The sequence below is a fragment of the Podarcis filfolensis genome (genome assembly GCF_964270895.1).
Source record: "Podarcis filfolensis genome assembly, chromosome: 5".
Lineage (NCBI taxonomy): Eukaryota > Metazoa > Chordata > Lepidosauria > Squamata > Lacertidae > Podarcis > Podarcis filfolensis.
The window spans coordinates 85463876-85485090 of NC_139608.1; the positions used below are offsets into that span (position 1 = coordinate 85463876).

At 46.2% G+C, this 21215-nt stretch overlaps 1 protein-coding gene across 2 annotated transcripts in view; it reads left to right on the forward strand.

Annotated features, from left to right (window-relative positions):
* Positions 1 to 17391, forward strand: part of SYNPO2L (synaptopodin 2 like) — a 41963-nt gene extending 24572 nt beyond the window's left edge. For both annotated transcript variants that reach the window (XM_083615546.1, XM_083615547.1), the window contains exon 5: positions 10824 to 17391. In XM_083615546.1, the coding sequence (XP_083471672.1) occupies positions 10824 to 13159 (2336 nt within the window). In that variant the 3' untranslated portion in view covers positions 13160 to 17391. The remainder of the gene's footprint in view (positions 1 to 10823) is intronic.
* Positions 17392 to 21215: the final 3824 nt, after the last annotated feature.

The window sequence follows — 21215 nt, forward strand, 5'->3', positions numbered from 1 at the left end:
AAAAGAACTGTTTCTGGGGGGGGGGGCAGGGTGTGGGCGGGGGGGGGGGACTCCTTGGTCATGAACAGGGTAACTCTGCCCCTGAAGGACCAGGTGTGAAGGCTAGGAGTAATACTGGACTCACAGCTGACCATGGAGGCACAGGTCCAGGGTAGCTGTCGTATCAGCTGCATCTGGTATGCCGGCTGAGACCATACCTGTCTGCACACTGTCTCACCAGAGTGGCACATGCCCTGGTTATCTCCTGTTTAGACTACTGCAACATGCACTAGGTGGGGCTGCCTTTGAAGATAGCTCAGAAACTACAACTAATCCAGCTAGACTGGTGACTTGGAGTGACCCCTGGGGGCCTATAACACTGGTCCTAAAACATCTTCATTGGCTCCCAGTATGTTTCCGAGCATCATTCAGAGTGTTGGTGCTGACCTTTAAATCCCTAAACAGCTCGGCCCTGTATACCTGAAGGAGCATCTCCATCCCCATTTTTCAGCCCAGACATAGAGATCCAGCTCTGAGGGCCTTCTGGTGGTTCCCTCATGGCAATGTGGTTACAGGGAACCAGGCAGATGGCCTTCTCGGTAGTGGCACCTTCCCTGTGGAATGCCCTCCTGTCAGATGTCAAGGAGATAAAGAACTACACAACTTTTAGAAAACATCTGAAGGCAGCTCTGTTCAGGGAAGTTTTTAGTGTCTGATCCTGTTTTAGTGTCTGATACTTTTTTGTTGGGAGTCACCAAGAGTGGCTGGGGCAACCCAGTCAGATGGGTGGAGTATACATTCATTCATTCATTCATTCATTCATTCATTCATTCATTTTTCTACTAGGACACAGCTTAGGTGGGCACACACTGTTTTCCCTGTATTGTTCACACAGTAGATTTGTTACTGTGGCTGATACTTCATGCACTCAATTATATGTAACACTCAGGCCTAGATGAGACAGTTTATTTATGATTTTTTTTCATTAATGGCAGTCTGAATCATGAGAACTATATACAGTGGGAGGGTTGTTTCCCTCTCTGAAACATAAAGTACACTCTGAGTATTTGCTTTTCTTTCATGTTTGATGTCGTTAAATCAAATTGGGGGATGAAGGTTTTATGGTCATATCTGCAGGGGTTGGACTAGATGACCTTTGGGTGTCCCTTCCAAATCTACAATTCTATGGTTCTATGATATCTGGGCAGGGGGAGCTAATCTTGATGTTTATTTTGCTCAAGGAAGCTTAGTTTGGTCAGAATCAAGTATAAACCTCCACAGATAACGAAAAATACAATACTTTTGTTAAATGGGCCACCACAACCACTAGAGGGCCATGAAAATGGGCTTATTAGACTCATCTACCTATGTACTATCTGAAACCAAAGCGGCACATTGGTTGCCAGATATGATTCCCCACCACCAGCTCTCCCACCCCACTAGCATATCAAGCAACCCCACCCAGCCTTGTGGACAGCAGGATCTAGAAACAATCTAGATTAAAAGCAACATGCTGAGGATGAATAATTCTGGATTGGGGAAAACTCAGTTTTTGTTCTACAGACTAGTCAGTGTATACATAGTCTGTGTATTGTATCCAGAGACTTATGGGACTTGTAGCCAGAGGAGACACCAAAGGAGCTTTATTGAAAAACAGTCTATAAATCAGCTATTGGCCTGCCCTCCTTCTGCCTCTATCTTTTTCTCTCATCATTCTGGATAATTCTTCTACAGTTCCTTCTTCCCAAGCATGAAACTTTGGAGTCTTGTTTCATTCCTCTCTTTATTTTTTAAAAAATATTGTATATAAGTTACTGCCATTTTTGACTTTTTAAATATTGCTAACATTCTCTTTTTGTTCCCTCTTTTTGAATACTACTTAATGGTTTATTTGCTGGCTTGCCTACATTTCATCTTTGTTTAACCCTTTCTTCATTGACTACTTTTTTCTTTACTGGATTCAATTTAAGCTACAATACTACTTTTTGCTCTTAAATCCCTTCACTCTTCCCCATCTTTCTTTTTTGCCCTACATCCTTCTGCCAATATGTTCCTCTTTGCTAAACCTTGAGTACTTCCTCTGTTTGACATCACTCCACCTTGCTATCCCTTGTCTCTAAAAATCCAGACCTCCTGACATTCAGCCAGTGTGGTGTAGTGGTTAAGAGCGGTAGTCTCATAATCTGGGGAACCGGGTTCGCGTCTCCGCTCCTCCACATGCAGCTGCTGGGTGACCTTGGGCCAGTCACACTTCTTTGAAGTCTCTCAGCCCCACTCACCTCACAGAGTGTTGTTGGGGAGGAAGGGAAAGGAGAATGTTAGCCACTTTGAGACTCCTTAGGGTAGTGATAAAGCGGGATATCAAATCCTAACTCTTCTTCTTCTTCTTCAGCCATCTCTCCCCCTTGAAACAGGGCTTAGATCACATTCCCAAAGAATCTCACTCTTCTCCCTTCATTCTGCCTTCTGTGCCCCTTCCCCTCTCCTTATAGCGGTATCTTTTTTGATCTGTTCTATTTCATATACACACTGAATCGCAGGGGTGCCTAACCATTTTCAGGCAAGGGCCACATGGTAAATTGAGTGTGACCAAAGCAAAAATGTAGGTATGGCTGAAGTAGAAAAGTAAAGCCCTTTTAATAACTTCCCCAGAATTCCCATTGCATATTTATTTTATTTCTTTGTTGTTTATTTAACTCCCTGCTTCCGTCCAAATCCTTCCCTTCGTTTAATTGTCCTCCCCAAAAAAACCCCATTTATCTCTATCTCTTCTTTCCATCAACAAACTCTTCTCTTTATGAAACCCCAAATCATTTTATCTTCTTTCCATCCAAAGTGAATCCATCCCCTTCCTTAATCATCCTCTCCAATTAATTCTATTTGTACAACATCCAGTGACTAGCTATTCAGGCATAATGATAAACAAGTAATAATAAGCAGTCTGTTTACAGGGTTGCCAGCTTTTGATTTCAAAAATTCTGGGACCTGGCTGAAGCCAGGGTTGGGCCAGTAGAGCTTAGAAGATTTGCTGGGTCCAAGAGAATAACAATAGCTTCCTATTTATTTTTTTGTAACATAGTTTATGTTCATTTTCATCTTTAAACTGTTTAAATGGTTGCGTCAAGATAGATCATTGTCTACATTAGACATATGACATGCAACAATTACGTAAAAGTAAAACAACAAAAAACACTCAAATAAACATTTCTGAATATATGAACATAGTTGCATTGAAGTTTATATACCAAAATCATTACAATTATTACAGATATGAAACGATCTGTAGTAATGTTTATTGGTTAGATTGGTGACCATAAGTAAAAGTATTTTGTATCAATAATGATTTGAATTTATGGGGGGGGGGAGGAAATATGTATAAAATATGTATTTCCTTCACTCGACTGTGCTGTAAACTCTGGGTACTGTTCCACCATATACCTCATTATTTGTGTAATCAATAAAGTCACACCGGACTGCATTCTTCTGCAGTTTTTAGCATGGCATTGAGGAGCTGAGCAGGGAAAGTGGGTGTGAGGGCAGTCTTGACTCCTGCTCTAGCTACTTCCTCTTTCTTCTGATCTTTCTTCAGCTGCCATGCCTTCCTGAGCTCTGCGGAAATTGTGGAGAGCAGCTATGGTGGAGCTGCACACACAGTACAGCAGGGGTCAGCAAACTTTTCCAGCAGGGGGCCAGTCCACTGCCCCTCAGACCTTGTGGAGGGCCGGACTGTCTTTTTTAAAAAAGAAAACGAACAAATTCCCATGCCCCACAAATAACCCAGAGATGCATTTTAAATAAAAGCACACATTCTACTCATGTAAAAACACGCTGATTCCCGGACCGTCCGTGGGCTGGATTTAGAAGGCGATTGGGCCAGATCCGGGCCCCGGGCCTTAGTTTGCCTAACAGCATGTCTCACATGTCACAGAGTGTGAAATGGTGTTCTCTGGTTCATCTTCCATTTACTTAGAAGACATCTGGGCAGCCCTGTTTAGGAAAGTTTTTATTGTTTGAAGTTTAGTATTCTGTTGGGAGCTGCCCAGAGTGGCTGGGGAAACCCAGCCAGATGGGCGGGGTATAAATAATAAAATTACAGTATTATTATTATTATTATTATTATTAGTAGTAGTAGTAGTAGTAGTATACAGTGGTACCTCGGGTTAAATACGCTTCAGGTTACATACGCTTCATGTTACAGACTCCGCTAACCCAGAAATAGTGCTTCAGGTTAAGAACTTTGCTTCAGGATGAGAACAGAAATCGTGCTCCAGCGCCACAGCAGCAGCAGGAGGCCCCATTAGCTAAAGTGGTGCTTCAAGTTAAGAACAGTTTCAGGTTAAGAACGGACCTCCGGAACGAATTAAGTACTTAACCTGAGGTGCCACTGTACTTGGTGCCTCAGGACTAGAAATGGGCAAATCTGTTGATTTCGGTTTCTCATATCTCCCGTCTTAAGTTCAGTTCGCCACATTCATTTGAACCGCTGCTTATTTGAAGGAGTGTGTTCAAGCTGGCTTTTCCCTGAGAAACTACATCCTGAAACAGTTTGGGCATGGGAGGCCTTGCCCTTGCTGGATGGCACACCTGGGACTTTTATGGGCAGGACATAGAATGTGCCCCGGAACACATCTGCTGTTTTTGAACAGGCTGGGGGATGCTTTGGGGTCCAAAGGACCTTTGTGGTAGCTTCTTCTTGTTGTTTTTAAACGCACACACTGACTCTACCTTGCACATATAAAGGACATGCAGCTGCTCTTATTCTCTAACCTCTTATATTTGGCTCTCTGTGTTCACTGTGACAACTGCCGTGGAAAAATTGTTTTGCCTGCCAAAGTTCACTCAACTTTGGCTATATTGAGAATGTGTTCTTGCTATACTGCATCAGTTACTCTTTATGGATCATATGTAAGGATATGAACAGGGTCAAAATGAATAGAGCATGATCTAGCCAACCTTAAGCACGTTTAAATCCAATAGATTTTGATTGAAATGATGTAAGCGCATGTGATTAACTCTGCAGCTGAAATGCATGAGACAACCAAGTTCTTAGCTTTGCTGGATCATGCGCATAGTGTTTTGTAGGAGTTGAAAATTCAGCAAAGCACAGGACATCATCTGTTCTGTAAAACATTTCAATCTTTTTCACTTCAAATTCAAATATCTCACCAATAGAAATCTACTGACTGGGTTAAAACTTGATAACAACTCATCATATTCTACAGGCTCAATATGTTTTTCACTCCTGTGTCTACATACACTGATTCACACACTGCTATATATACTTCATGAAAACATACAGATCACTCTCTTTCAGCCTTTATCAGAGAACCTTTGCCTTTATCAAATACCTGTTGATCTGCTATTGCAGTGAATTTCTGTTGGTATGGACAGACTTTCACAATTCGTCCTGTACTATAAATAGTCCAGCCTTTGGAGTTGTTTGCTTTGAGGTTGTACTGCAATGTTGCTTAATCTCTGGCTGATGTAAAAAGTGGTTCATATGACTATGTCATTCTGTAAAGGTTATTTGTTCTTTATTTTCAATGGGGAGTGAGATTGAGCTGCAGAGAACTTAGTTACATGGTTAAATAAACTGCTGCTTGCATGGACCTCCCCTTCTCAGGCATTGGCACGGTCTAGATCTTATACTAGGACAAGGGGTTTCTATGAACTCCAGTAACATGCTGGAAAGTATTGGAGATATTAGGCAGTCCAAAACCATTGCACAGTGCTGCTCCACTTGCTTTCATATGAAACTGGAAGGGAAATGAGGCCATGGTGTGCTCCTGATTCACACTGCAGTAATTTCAGGTGTTCTTTATAAAATCAAAGCTGCTTGTTTTGAGTAGCTGTGTTAAATGGAGGCCCTGATGTATATGGCAGCATGTGTCACCTTGGCAGTAGTCAGAAATACACCAGTAAGAAGAATTTGGTGCTTTTGGGAGGCAGTGTATGTCCAGCCAATATCACACAGTAATGCATGCAGACATTTTTGTGACAAACAGTGCAGTAGACACCCTTACACCTTCTCCCCCTGCAAAGTTCATGATGGGAAATAGTGGAGGAACTACCTGTTCCAGAGAGAGGAAAACTCCTATTACACCCTTTCCTTATCCTGATCTCACAATGGATCCTTGCATTGTTCCGGCAGTACATTGTAGCAGGAAGAGCTGGGGCTGTATATATTTTACCTTTGCTGATAAATTTCAGTCTTATAATTCTCCCATCAGGTGGGTTCTTCCTTGGTGATTCCATGTTACTTTGCCAATTCAAATTTATCTCTCCTTAAAAATCTCATACTCAGCCACAGCTGTTAGAACAGGGAGCATGTTGATAATTGTGTAACATCTGGAAAGTGAAGCACCACTAAGGGCTCATCCATGCTTACTTTTTTGCCACTTATCTAGGCACAGATCTGGGCTTTCCATGTCCAGGTCCAAGCAGGTGTGTGTGTGTGTGTGGTTTATCTTTCTTCTTCCCCTGGCATGCTTTCCCTGGGGAAAGCCATGTTTTACCACTGATCAGAGCAAGTTGCAACCAGGTTTTCCATGGATTGTCATTTGCTCCAATTCAGAAGCAGATTGTGGGTTTTCCTGGGGCAGACTGGGACATTCTTCTTAGCAGTTTAGGAATAGCCTGGGATCCCACATTCCGTTGTGGCCACCTCCTGATGTTTTAAAACAAAGGAAACATAACTCCAAGATGGGATACAATCCTCTTTTAACTCCAGTAGGCCAGTTGCCCAGGGTCCAACTAAGATATGAAGGCAGTCATGTTTGTTTGTTTTATTCACATATCTGCTTCATTTCTGACTAATTATTTAGACATGGTTTCAGGCCAGAGTCAGTCTTGGTTGCTCTGAGCGGATGTTACCTGTTGTGAGAAGGGCAAGCAGACTGTGACCTTGCTTCTCCTGCTTGATCTCTCCATGGCTTTCTGTACCATTGACCATGGCATCCTTCTGATCTGTAGAATGGGCATTGGGAAAACTGACTTCAGTTTTCTGTTCCTACCTGGATGGAATTGCATTCTACAGAAAAGAGCAGGTTCGCAGCTTGCGGATGCTGCTGGATTCAACAGTGTCAGTGGAGGCTCAGGTGGCCTCAGTGGCTCAGAGTGCCTTTTTCCAGCTCTGGCTGGTTTGCCAGCTACAATTTAGGTCAAAGCTACCCCAGGGATCACCTGAACCCTTATATCCCAGCTCAGTCACTGAGATCAGCATCTCTGGTTGTTCCCTGAGTTGATGAGGCTCATTTGGAAACAACAAGAAACCAAATCTTTAGTGATCAGCCCAGTCCTTTGCCAAAAGAGATTGAACAGGGTTCAGCCGTTTCAACTTTTGAACGCCTGCTGAAAACTTTTCTGTTCTGCCGGGCCTATGCAGGCATCCTTCCGCAATGGTCAATTGATGCCTGTTTTATACTTTTAAATGGTGATGAATGGCCCATCTCCATTTGGAGAAATCTACACCGATGTTGGGACGCGGGTGGCGCTGTGGGTAAAACCTCAGCGCCTAGGACTTGCCGATCGCATGGTCGGCGGTTCGAATCCCCACGGCGGGGTGAGCTCCCGTCGTTCGGTCTCAGCTCCTGCCCACCTAGCAGTTCGAAAGCACCCTTAAGTGCAAGTAGATAAATAGGTACCGCTTTATAGCGGGAAGGTAAACGGTGTTCCGTGTGCTGCTCTGGTGCCGGTTTGCCAGAGCAGCTTCGTCACGCTGGCCATGTGACCCGGAAGTGTCTGTGGACAGCACTGGCTCCCGGCCTCTAGAGTGAGATGAGCGCACAACCCTAGAGTCTGTCAAGACTGGCCCATACGGGCAGGGGTACCTTTACCTTTACTTTTACACTGATGTTATCCTTTGTAAATGACTGTATCAGAAAAATGCCATTTGTGAAGCATGCCTGAGAATCAGGAAAGATGACAGTGTTTTTGGATTTAGTGCCTTCATGCTCAGTGACTCAAAGAGTCCCCTCTCCTGAGCGCAAGTGTGGAAACATTTGTGGCAAGGGACATGTCCTATTTTAAACCCCATCTATGGGAGGAGGATGGGAAGTGGAGCAAGTGTTTGACAGTTGACAATGTCCATCACACTGTTTAGTGATGATGCCTGGGGGGTAAAAATAGAGAGAGTTACCTCATGGCTTTCAGCAGCAATGTCGAGGAGACAAAAGAGAGGCTTTAAAAGGCTAGCGGAGCTGCAGGCAAAGGGCCTGGGCTCTTTTAAGGTTTTGGTTCTGCTCCAGAAGGGAGCTGTTCTGCTTCTCCCTCTGTTTATGGAGAGCTGTGAGTTAAGGGTGTGTGACATGCCCTTCTCTCCGGGACTAGATGTTGCTTTCAAGAGCTTGGACCAACCATATGCAGGTACCAGTTTATTTTGCATGCCAAACTTTTGCAAGCCTCCTCACAGACAGAGGCTCCACTTGGCATAAGGGGCTTTGCTTTCAGATGGTTTGTGGAAGGAAGCTGTAGATGAAAGGTAGCTGAATTTTTGGATAGTAGGAAGTGGAATGAAGAGAACCAGCTGGAAGGGGCTTTAAACCTCCTGTCAGTTGTGCAGTGACTAGTTGCCTGATGCGATCACTAAATTATAATGGCCGTAAAGAAGGTAAAACAGTGCCGATGAAAAGAATTGGTGGTTGATTCAGGACAAGGAAAAGGAAGCATGCCTTCAAAAAAGATGCACAGTGATTTTATGGCATCCGCTCCCACAAAATATAGGGGTGACCCCTTGGGGAGGCTTGCTCTGGAGGGTGACTAGAGAGGGTGACTCATGGGGGAGAGAGAACTCATTGGCTATTAGTATTGATGGCTACTGGGGATCTCCACATGCAGAGGTGAGGAGGGCAGACAATGCTGCCTCCATCCCTGAGCTTCTTGGAAACAGCTACCTTTGGAAAAAGGATGCTGAACTAGATGGATCCTTGGTCTGATCTTACATGATTATTAAACGCAGAAGATTTCAAGTTTATTGGAATTTCAGCTATTGTTTCCATTGTACTTTGTACATTCCATTATTTTTTATGAGGTGTATAGAGCCCTGTCGGTATCTTCAGCACCTTCTGTTCCCACAGATTTGTCTGTCACTCGTCTTGACCTTCAGTGTGCCCAACAGTGGAATGGATAACATTCCAGAACAGCCTGTATCTCAGTGGTTGTGCCTCTAGAATGGATGGAGCAGCAAAGGCAGGAGAAGGAGGGGAAAAATGAGAGGAGGCTGAAGCAGGAAATGCTGCCTTTTCTCTTAGGGCATTTTAAACATGGCATTAAAAATGTGTTTGAGACTCCTTCCTATTTATTTTTTTAATGTCTCCTATGAATACTGTTCATGCGTGATGAGGGAGAGACAAGAAACGGAATGTACACACCGACTACACTGGAGTTAATTTTCATTAAGAATCGTTTTACAGTCAATTTAAGTCTCGCACGTGAAAATGTTTCACTATGGTTATCTTGGACCATTGATTAAATGTCAAGAAAAATCCATCGGAAAAATATTTTCCCCCGTTTTTATTTTAAATGTTTTCCATCAAGTTACCCCCTCAGATTCCAGAAACTCTTCAGCAAAGAAATGGAGATGGATGATAGCCTTGACTGCAATTGACAAGGCATCATTTTCTTCTTTAAGGTGATGAAATGTGTTTGGAATCGTGTATCCGCTCGTGGCTCCCATCATGTGCTCTCTCCTTGCAGCACGCCCTTGGCTTGTTGTCTACTGACCTCTCTCCCCCCCCCCCCCCAACTCATCCCCACTTAAATTCTCTCTGTTACAAACACACATACTATGCTTCTCTGTGCTGGAGTAGAGGACACTTTTGCTCGAACAGCACATCCAACAAACTGAGGTGGCAGAAAAATACCGTTTCAGATATCTGCAAATGGAAGATCATATTTTTACATGCTGCTTTACATTTATTTATTTATTTATTTATTTGAATTTATATACTGCTTGATTGTAGGAGGGAAAGAGTCAAAGTGGTTTACATTCTAATAGAAAACTAGCACAGCTCAGGAAGGGGGCTACTTGAGCAAAAATCATAGAATTGTAGAGTTGAAAGGGACCTTTCACTTTGGTCTGCCAGGGGAGGAGGTGTTTCCTCTTCCTGGAAGCTATTTGTGGGGGATCATCTCAAAAGTCGCCCACCTGGAGCCTAACGTGGTACACCCTACTCAACTCTGCATGCGTAGACCCAGCCTCAGTCCTATGAAACCTGTCTTGGACTACCACAGGCAGTAGGAAATTGTGACCTTGATTTTTGTCCAAACCTCAGATCCAAACTGGAAGAGCCAATGTCAGAAGTTTATTATTTTCCCCTATCCAGCCAGCTCTGATATCCCCACATTACCTGAATGCCTGGCACAGTACTGGTAATAGTTAGCAGGAGGGGCAAGAACATTCCTCATGTTGATAGGTAATCTTAAGAACATAAGAAGAGGTTGCTGAATCAGGCCAGCGGGCCATCTAGGTCTGCATCCTGCTCTCACAGTGGCCAGCTAGATGCCTGTGAGAAGTCCGCAAGCAGGTCCTGAGTGTAAGAGCACTTTCCCCTCCTGCAGTTTCCAGCAACCGATATACAGAAGGATACGATCTCCGGCTGTGGAGGCAAAGCATAACCATCATAGTAGTAGCTGTTGATAACCTTCTCCACAAATTTGTCTAATCCTCTTCTAAAGCCATCCAAGCTGGTAGACACCACGGCCTTCTGTGGGAGAGAGTTCCATGGTTTACTACAGTGAATAAGTACTGTATTTTACACATATGAACATTAGGCAGGCTTGGCTTTCCAGCCAGATTCCCCGCAGTAGCCTGACTGTGCCTCTCTTTTTGTCACTGTTCCTTGCAGAGCTTCATCGCAGTGAGAGTATGCAGGAAAAGAATGTGAAAGAAGCCAAAACCAAATGCCGAACCATTGCATCCCTGCTGACAGATGCGCCCAACCCCCATTCCAAGGGTGTCCTGATGTTCAAAAAGCGCCGCCAGAGGGCAAAGAAGTACACCTTGGTCAGCTTTGGAAGTGTTGATGAAGACCGCTGCTATGACGAAGAGGACGGCGTCTTCCCAACCAGCGAATCCGAGTTTGACGAGGAAGGCTTCTCTGATGCCCGGAGCCTAACAAACCACTCAGACTGGGACAATACTTACCTTGACATTGAGAAGCCCAAGGGGCCTCCTGCCCACGAGCAGGATCAGGCTCAACAAGGCCTCAGTGGAGTATCAGGCAGGGGGGCGCAGTTGTTTGAGCAGCAAAGGCAGAAGGCTGGTGAACATACTGTGGAGAGAGTCCCTACTCATGAGCCAGAAGAACAGCCCCCACCTCCACCTGTCCTTCAAGTGCATAACGTGTTACACAATGAAGCCCCCACTCCACAGAAGGCAGAAAGGGCCCCTCTGAGTGTCCAATTAGAAGCTGTACAGGTCTCTAGCCAGCTGCCATCACCAAGTCCTGCTCAACTCCAGTCTCCATCAGGCATCTTCGGAGGAGGAGGTGTGGGCTCCCCGAACTCGCCAAGTGCCACCAGCATCTTCAACAGATCCGCCCGACCTTTCACTCCAGGTTTTCCCGGGCAACGTCCTATGACTTCCTCTGTCGTGTTCAGACCATCTGCGCCAAGGAAAAGCAGTGAGAGTTTTGGTGGACAGAGAACAGCGGCGCCTCCTTTCTCCCCTGTCACTCCAGGGACCACTCAGCTTCCTGCCGCTCCCATGGCAGTGCAGCCTAGTGGCCCAGCAAGTGCCTCTGTGTCTCTGTATATCCCAACCCCTCCATCGTTGGTGCAACTCTCAGGGCCTGGAAATTCTGCGGAGGCCAAGCCACCTTCCAACACACCCCGAACCTCCACAGCTTCCATATACCTATCAGCACCTTCTAAGCCAGCTGCAGAGGCTGTCGCTGCTACGCCCCCGCCATTGCTGCCTTCCCAAGGCCAAGAGACGGCTTCTTCGACTTTGTACATCAGCCCCGTCCAACAGCAGCCCCTCTCCCAGCCCTTCACTGCTGTAGCGCCGGCCATCTCACGGCCTGCTTCTGAGCCCTTTGCCTCCAGGGAACAGAGAGTTGCAGTTCCGGCTCCCAGAACAGGTATCTTGCAGGAAGCTCGCCGGCGGAGCAGCAAGAAGCCCATGTTCAAGACTGCGGAGGAGAAGAAGAAGAATTCCCCCAACCCCGAGTTGCTGTCTCTAGTGCAGAACCTGGACGAAAAGCCCAAAGGAGACCACCACGGAGCAGGCTTTGAGTCTGGGCCCGAGGAGGACTTTCTCAGCCTGGGGGCCGAAGCCTGCAACTTCATGCAAGCCTCAGGCCGGAAATTCAAGACCCCACCCCCAGTAGCTCCTAAGCCCCAGCAGTCAAAGGCCTCTGGTGGACTGGTGAATGGCTCCTCCTCTGCCAACGACATAGCCCATTTGAAGGGGAAAGGGGCAGAGCTCTTTGCCAAGCGACAGAGCCGCATGGACAAGTTTGTCGTGGAGTCTGCTCTCACACCGGCCCCAAAGGCCAGAACCCCATCCCCGACCCCTTCCCTGCCTTCCTCCTGGAAGTACTCCCCCAACATCCGCGCCCCACCCCCCATCGGTTACAACCCACTTCTCTCTCCATTTTATCCCCTGGCAGCCAGCAGGTCGCAGGCTAGCAAGGCAGAGAGCAAAGTGAAAAAGGGGCCCAGCCAGAAATCGGGGATCAAGGCCATCGACTTCATGCGGCACCAGCCATACCAGCTGAAGTCTGCCATGTTCTGCTTCGGGGATGTGGCAGGCTCTGACGTCCAGGCCTCCTCCGCAAGCCAGGCAGCCCAGCAGTCCAGCCTGTCTTTCACCCCGGCCAAGCAAGTGCCCGTGAAAACAGCCCGGACCTATGAGATCCGCCGCTTCTCCACACCTGCTCCAGCGCCGGCTTCCAGCAGCCTGGCCCCTACAGTGCTGGCCCCCCGCTCTGCCACCACCTTGGATGAGCCTGTGTGGAGGACAGAAATGACCTCCATCTCTGCACCGGCTTCCCCAGGGCCCTTCCAGGTGGCTCCCCCACAGTATCTAAGCTCCCCTGACCTCAGCCAGCCAGGCAGGGGGCCTTCCCCAAGCCGACCCTCCTCATCCTCCAGTTTCCAGGTAGCGAGACCCAGGTTCTCAGCTGCGCAAACTGGGATGCAGGCACACATCTGGAGACCAGGTTCTGGTCACCAGTGAAAGAGAAATAATGCTTCCCCATCCCCATCAGTGGGCTTCTTCACACATTGTGGTTTTTTAGGTGTACACCTAAGGGTTGGGGGGGGCGTACATCTTCAAATTTAAAGTGTAAATGCAGCAGTTTATCCTAAAAGTGCACCCACCAGAGAGCTACGATTGGCTGCAGCTCACTGCTGAGTTCCCACTTTGTGGCAAACCCAGGTTTGCTGCCGTGTAGTAATGTGTTGAGATGGCCCACACGTGCAAGGCAGGTGTTTGGACAGAATCGTTACCTTTATCTCCTCCCCTCCCTTTTCTGTTTAAGTTGAGTTCCTGTAAATTAGGACAATGAAGCCAAATGGGAGGCAAGCAGCCTCCTTTTCCGAATCACTGAACTATCCACTTTTTGGACTTGCGACGTTTCCAAGGGATTTAACTGTGCGTGGCCGGAGCAAGAGAAAAGTAGCAACGATAGAAGGGTTTGCCATTCACGTAGCAGCAAGATTCATAACCGCCCTAGGAAAAGCAGTGCTGTGCAGCTGTAAGCAAGTGCATTTTTATCTCTGAGAACAGCTCCTCGCCTCACCATCCGGAAGCCCCGTGTAGTGTGAACGTGGTGGTAAGGTGGAAGAGAAGCAGTCGCAGAGGCATGGATGGACCCTCCTAATTGTCTCTCAACATCTGCCTGCTAAAGCCCACAAATTCAAAGTTTTCATCACTCTCTTCCAAACAGGATTGTCTCGGAAGCCTTTTGTGAGTTCCTTGGGGAGGCAGCCAGTGATGTATTACAAGTTTCCGCTCATGCTAGGTGTAAGATACCTAGTCTTTGCCCTGCCTTAACTGAGAGCAATGCTGTAGCACAGCCAAAGTTTTCCAAGGAAATGCAAATTGCTGTTAATATTTCTTAAATTTGTATACGGCCATTCATCTGAAGATCCCAGGGTGGCTCACAACAGAAAATCACTTTCTCTTTTGCATTTACAGGAAAGGCTTGGCAGGCATTTCCTCAGTATCCCTGTGTTATGTCTCTGTCTCCACATTAGCATTACGAAGCAAATATGGCGACTGCCAGGCATGGCATTTGCCTTGTAACATGCCGTTCTCTCTTGAAATGCCCCAAGACTATGCCCCAGAATCAGCTGCTTCTTCAACAGATAAGTCAGATAGAAAGTTTGAAAGCAACTGGTTGACACAGATGTGTGTGCCATTTGCTACGTAATTAAATGAGACAGGAGACACAAATTCCTCAAAGTTTCCTGGTCCTCCTCTGAACAGCTGAACGAGAGGCTGTGCAGGACTGCAAGGGCTGAAAAGCAGCATGAGATGAGAATTCGAGGTGGAAGAGGCACAAAGGCAGCAAGGCAGTCAAATGACTACTTCTTTATGGCAGTAGTGGGGTGAAGGTGTGTGAAAATGCAGGGAAGATCTTCTCTCCATCTCTCTCTGCTTAGTAGCCAATTTGCGTTGGTCAGAAACCAGACAGTGTTGTGTGTCGAAGCACCAGAGAAGGAGAACCCTTTCAGAAAAATGAAAGGAAGACCAAGTGTGGAATTTTGGAGTGCAAGGTTTGACATTAATCTCTTGCTAGAATAGGACACTGTAAGTGGGAGGGAGGAATATGTGAGCAAGTGTGGGAGTGGTTTTCAGAGTCCACAGGACAGAGTTTTAAGGCGTTCCTGTATCTCAGATGCTTGGTCCAATGTCTGACAAGCTAGCAACTGGAAATTCAAGTCCAGGGCCAGTTTTTGTAGACTCTCCCAGGTCAATGAAAGCTAGCAGGGGGGAAAGGGATGGCTAGGAGTTGTATATCTACCAGTACTCAAAGCCAGGAAGGGATAGAACAGGCAGCTTGCTGGAAGAACTGCCCTGGATATGCTTGGGGTGTCTTTTGCATCCTCAGAAGCAGGTGGTGGCCATACTAAAACCAAGAAAGTGGCGGGGGGGGGGAGAGGAGAGAAGGCGTTAATCAATGTAATACCTTTAATTTCTGTCAGCATAACTTGAAGCTTCTGAGTTCGGCCTCTTTACCCATTTGCATGAGAAAATAACTATGTAAGGTATGAAGCAAACCCAGCCCCTGTCCCCCAAATATTTAATATGATGGTAGGGAGATCCGTTTTAACAAAATGCTGTACAGTGTATATCTGATTCCCACACAAACTTGACCTTGCTTGGCTTATCTTGGCCACTGTCCAGGCCAGTTCACAATGTATTATTTGTATGGAGGCCCAGGTAAAACACCAAAGTATAAGGGATAGGCCACTGTTTACCCGCAGAAACAGGGGCCTAATTAATTGTTTGTACTCTTGGGGCATTCAGTCTCTACTCAGAGAGAAGTGAGGGCAGGGTTTTTTCCCCAGCTCATTGAAACTCCATTCTGGCACCTCTCAGGTGGGTGCCATGCTCATTATAAGAGAGCAAGGGAGGTGAGTTCCAGCACCTCTTTTTCTAGAAAAACAGCACTGAGCGAGGGTGGCAACGACCTTCTGTGGTGCATCATTGCTGCACAGTTTAGAGCCATTCGTGAGTTTGGGGGTGAAGTTCTGAAGTGGGGAGACTCCCCATGTGATTTAGAGCCCTATGCGTTTGCACATGAGGAGACTGAGCAGCTGAATAAGGCTTGTAGCATGGAGAAAAGCATATGTTTTGGCCAGTTACCATGAGGCTCAAAAAGCAGCTGAGATGCCAATTCCTTACTCCCTGCTGGTTGGAGAAGATACACACACAAAAATACATATATACTGTATATATGAGAATGCTCCTGATCCTGGGAGTCAGGTGATCCCAAAGAGCCAATCCCCTGTCACTGCCTGTTATTGTAACAGTTTGTTGCACTCTTGTCTTATTGTAGATGGAGTCTAGATATTGTTGAACTACAAACTCCCACCATTCCCAGCCACCTTAGCCAGCTGTAAGAGATGATGGGTGTAGGAGGCCAACAACATCTTGAGACGCAATGTTGAAGAACACAGGCCTGATCTCAGCTGTCTGTTGCAGGAAGTTATCCTTTCAGCAGGCGATGGTGTTTGAGGTAGGGCTCCAAGTGCAAGAGGGTGGATAGGTTCAAGGAAGAGTAGATATGAAATACTGGTTAACATTGTCTGAAGAATACTAAGTCTGAAGACTGCAAACCTGTCATTCAAGAGGGAGACAGATGGAGCACAAGGGTGGCTTGTAATGTGCGGTTTCCACATCCAGATATGTACTTAGGCCCAAGGTCAAATAAGTTTGGGAGGCCTCAGCTGCTGACCTTATGCAGCCAAGTTTGAGTGTTGAGACCTAGCAAAATCTGGCCTAGGGAGGTAGGGTTGATCACTGGGACATACTTCTCGAAGTTGCTGTGCCGTGAAATGCAGGTTGCCAGTTTCCGACTCTTTTGAGCCTCCTGTGTGTTTTACAGCTGTTTGACTGTCTGCGAGAAGCACTGTAGTGATGGTAGCAGAACGTCCCTGGCCTGGCATGGCTTGCTCTGTAGCAAGCGAAGGTGAAAAAGCTCTCTTGGTGCCCTTTCACTAAGAGCCTTCCTGGAAAGGCTTAGTACAGGCAGGAAGTACGGATCAGGGTAGTGATAGGCTTACCTTTGAAAACGGGTGCTGGGCACCATGAGAATGTAGAAGATAGGCTCTTCCCATTCCTTCTTCCTGACACAGGTTTTCATAGTTTAAGAAGAGGTGTGAAATGGTGGAGGGAGGCAGCCTCTTTGCAAGAAGTCTGAGAAGAGAGCGCACTAGAGGAAGGGATCCAGTGACTCTGTTCTGCATGACAGCCCCTGTTGTGCCAGTCTGTGCTCTAGAAAGGTTCCAAGTCCAATCTTACACCTTAGGAAGTGAAACCAGGAGCTAGAATTCAGAACAGCTTAGGAAGCAATACCAGGAGCTAGAATACAGAACAAGAGTTGGGAGCAAGGAATTTGGAGGAGCTCTTGATGAGGCTTCTGTCATTTTCACGGTCACACACAACCCAGCTGGAAACCACATCAGTGAAATTTTCACATTACCCTTTGTCAGATACCTTGTCATTGTTTGCTATTTAGACCGGCAGCTCTCTTGCTTCTCCGGGAGGGTGTTCAAATTTCACATCCAATAAACGAACCTGCCAGCAGCATCCTGAAATACACAGGGCTGTACATCTCAAGCAGTAAGAAAACTTTGTTCTGTTCTTTTGGAAATATTTTTATTTCATTTTATTTTTGAAGTTAAAAGTCACTTTACAACTGCTTGTGCTGAGGAATAAATTTCTGATACGCACTTTAACCGTTGCCTTCATTTGCCTCTTTCATTTTCAGTTGCTTTCACAGTGTGATCCCAAAACATCTTCACACTTGAACCAATGCTGTTACATTCAGTCAAAGTGACTCTGCATTGCGCTAAGCTGCCGGTCTCAGATAATGAGAGAAGGTGGCATTTAAGTAGCATTGATGCTGCTCATGTAAGAAGCTACTTTATCAGGCATAGGGAACCGCTGGTCAGGGATGATGAGCATTTTAGTCCACCAATGACTGGACAGCCACAGTTTTAGTATATCCGTGTGATGCAAAATCTTCAAAGCAAGTGAATGAAACATGGTGTATCCTGAGATGGGGAGGGAACTCTAATGACAACCGCTCACCTGTTGGATTCTGAGAAATGTATTGCTCCCCCTCCTCACACACATAATGTACACATCTTGACTGCCTTATATTTCCCACACTCCTGCAATCCAGCCCTTTCTCCTGGTACATATCCTGTTAGTGGCAAACAGATTCAGGGGAAAACAAATACACAGAAAACGCTGGAGAATCAGAACCAAACCTGAAACTCCCTAACAGCCAAGAAAAAATCAGGATTCCATACTCCACATCCTTGCTCTCATCTGTGAAAGTTGTGGGATTCTCCAGCACCATTTGCCCCTCCCCCCTTGAAAAAGTGGCTCTCTGTTCCCCTCAACCCATTAAGACGCTTCTATCTTCTTCCCTCACAATCAGAGGAAATGATGGATGCCTCTCAAATCCCCAAATCTCCCCCTGGAGAGTTCTCAGTGGTCTTTGCCCTTTTGAGGCTGTCCTTTGCAGTTTCAGCGTGAGTTTTAAGGCAGGGAATGAGGAAAAGCTCTTACAGTCACCTCCATTGTGCTCCTAAACAAGGTCCCTTCTGCAAGTTGTTTACAATATAGCAGGTTTTAAAAAACCAGTGCAAATATGTACCTTTTCTGCTATCATGTATTAGGTCCACTGTGCATCTTGCAAATGTCTTCACTGAAAGGTCAAATCCACACTATACATGGCTTTCCCCAAAGAATCCTGGGAATTGTAGTTTACCCCCAAAGCTATAATTCCCAGCACCCTCAACAAACTGCAGTCCCAATGATTCTTTGGGAGAAATCATGTGCTTTGAATGTATGGTGTGGATATGAGCAGATTCTAATTCCTTCCTCCTTTACAAAGAGGATATAAGGCAGGCACACATGGCCACTAGATGGTGGTCTTGTGCTTCCATAGCCTAGCAGGATTCTGCATTCACCTGCTGTAGTGATAAGTTGGGAGGATTTAAAATCTTATGGCAGACTTACAAATCCTCTCCACTTAATCTTTTGCCCTTTGGACTTCACAGAGAATCACATCTGGCAATTACTCTGTGCCACATATTTGCAGGGTTGCAAACCGATCGCACATTCTTGGCTCTGCAAACGGATGGCTTCCAAAAAAATCTATTTCACTCCACCTGCGCTGTTAGGATCACAGGCCGCGTCACAATTCTTCCACTTTGCCCAGCAGGCAGCTGTGGTCTAATGATGCTAACCTTTTGTTGCTTGTGCAGGTTACAACTAGTAAGGGCTTGCTGTTTGCTGCTGCCTTAGGCTCTCTGCAAGGGTGAGATGCGTCACACACCACTGAACTACAAGAAAAACAAAGGTCTGCGGAAAACAGAAATATAACAACTCAGCATGGAAGCAGCATGTATGAGGTCTCTTTCAGAGGTATGATTTTGCATTTAGTGGTAGGAAAATATGGTCACATCATCAACACCATATATTTAAAGCACATGGCTTCCCTAAAAGAATCCTGGGAACTAGTTTGATCCCCACAGAGCCACAAATTCCTGCACCCTTCACAGACTTCAGTACAGGATTATTTGGGGGGAAGTCATATGCTTTACATGTGTGTTGTGCATGTGGCCACATACCGTATTTTTTGCTCTATAAGACTCACTTTTTCCCTCCTAAAAAGTAAGGGGAAATGTGTGTGCGTCTTATGGAGCGAATGCAGGCTGCGCAGCTATCCCAGAAGCCAGAACAGCAAGAGGGATTGCTGCTTTCACTGCGCAGCGATCCCTCTTGCTGTTCTGGCTTCTGAGATTCAGAATATTTTTTTCTTGTTTTCCTCCTCCAAAAACTAGGTGTGTCTTGTGGTCTGGTGCGTCTTATAGAGCGAAAAATACGGTAGCTGGGTTTGTAAAAGCCTAGAGGTCATTGCATTCCCTACGTCAGATGCAACAAAATCATCAGTGGTTTAAAACCAAATACACAGAATAGAAATACAGCAGAGCATAATTTTCTAAACCAGTTCATCCAACAACAGAACGAAAGGGTGAATCTAACCCTAGCCCACAATATTCAATCTATAATAAGAATTTATTATTTATACCCCGCCCATCTGGCTGGGTTTCCCCAGCCACTCTGGGCGGTTTTCAACAAAACACTAAAATACAATAACCTATTAAACATTAAAAGCTTCCCTAAACAGGGCTGCCTTCAGATGTCTTCTAAAAGTTTGGTAGTTATTTTTCTCTTTGACATCTGATGGGAGGGTGTTCCACAGGGCGGGGGCCACTACCGAGAAGGCCCTCTGCCTGGTTCCCTGTAACTTGGCTTCTCACAGTGAGGGAACCACCAGAAGGCCCTCGGTGCTGGACCTCAGTGTCCGGGCAGAACGATGGAAGTGGAGACACTCCTTCAGGTATACTGAAACAAAGAAGATGAACAGAAAGAAAAAAAGGGGGGTGTCAATTACTTAGGTTAAAATATGAATAAAGGTAAAGGACCCCTGGACGGTTAAGTCCAGTCAAAGGCGACTGGGCTTGCGGTGCTCATCTCCCTTTCGGGCCGAGGGAGCTGGCATTTGTCCACAGACAGCTTTCTGGGTCATGTGGCCAGGATGACTAAACCGCTTCTGGTGCACGGAACACCGTGACGAAAGCCAGAGCGCACGGAAACGCCACTTACCTTTTAGAATATGAATAATATGAGAAAACAAGTGTAATCACAAAGAGGAAGAGGAGGGTTTGTTGTGTGCTTTTGAAGCAAAGCACATGAACCAAAGCTCCGCATTCTGTTTTAAAGACAAAAATCAAAAGTACTTCTCATAAGTACTTCATAAGAGAGCACCTTCCAAAAATGGGACGAAAGGGAACCAACACTCCAAGCAGAGAACCAGCTCCAGAAAAGAGAGCATCTGCCTTACTTCGGCTCAGTGCAGTGACCACTCTAAAGTCATCTTGCCCTTCTCACAATGTTCCAGTTTCTGCTTAAACAAACCACTTCGCTTTTCCATTGTGCTAAAGTTTAGCACCTGGCTGCAAACAGCAGAAGAGCTATTAGGACTCTGTTGTGAAATTTAAGGACTTGTTGAGGCAGCTTACAATGATTGGATTGGGATAAATGACATACACTACAAAGCACACATTTAAACTAGAAGCATTCGGTATTCAGGCAATTCTACTACAGGGATGCGGGTGGCGCTGTGGTCTAAACCACAGAGCCTAGGGCTTGCTGATCAGAAGGTTGGCGGTTCGAATCCCCGCGACGGGGTGAGCTCCCGTTGCTTGGTCCCTGCTCCTGCCAACCTAGCAGTTCGAAAACACGTCAAAGTGCAAGTAGATAAATAGGTACCACTCCAGCGGAAAGGTAAACGGTGTTTCCGTGTGCTGCTTTGGTTCGCCAGAAGCGGCTTAGTCATGCTGGCCACATGACCCGGAAGCTGTACACCGGCTCCCTTGGCCAATAAAGCGAGATAAGCGCCGCAACCCCAGAGTCGTCAGCGACTGGACCTAACGGTCAGGGGTCCCTTTACCTTTACCTTACTACAGGGTAACAAAGGCCT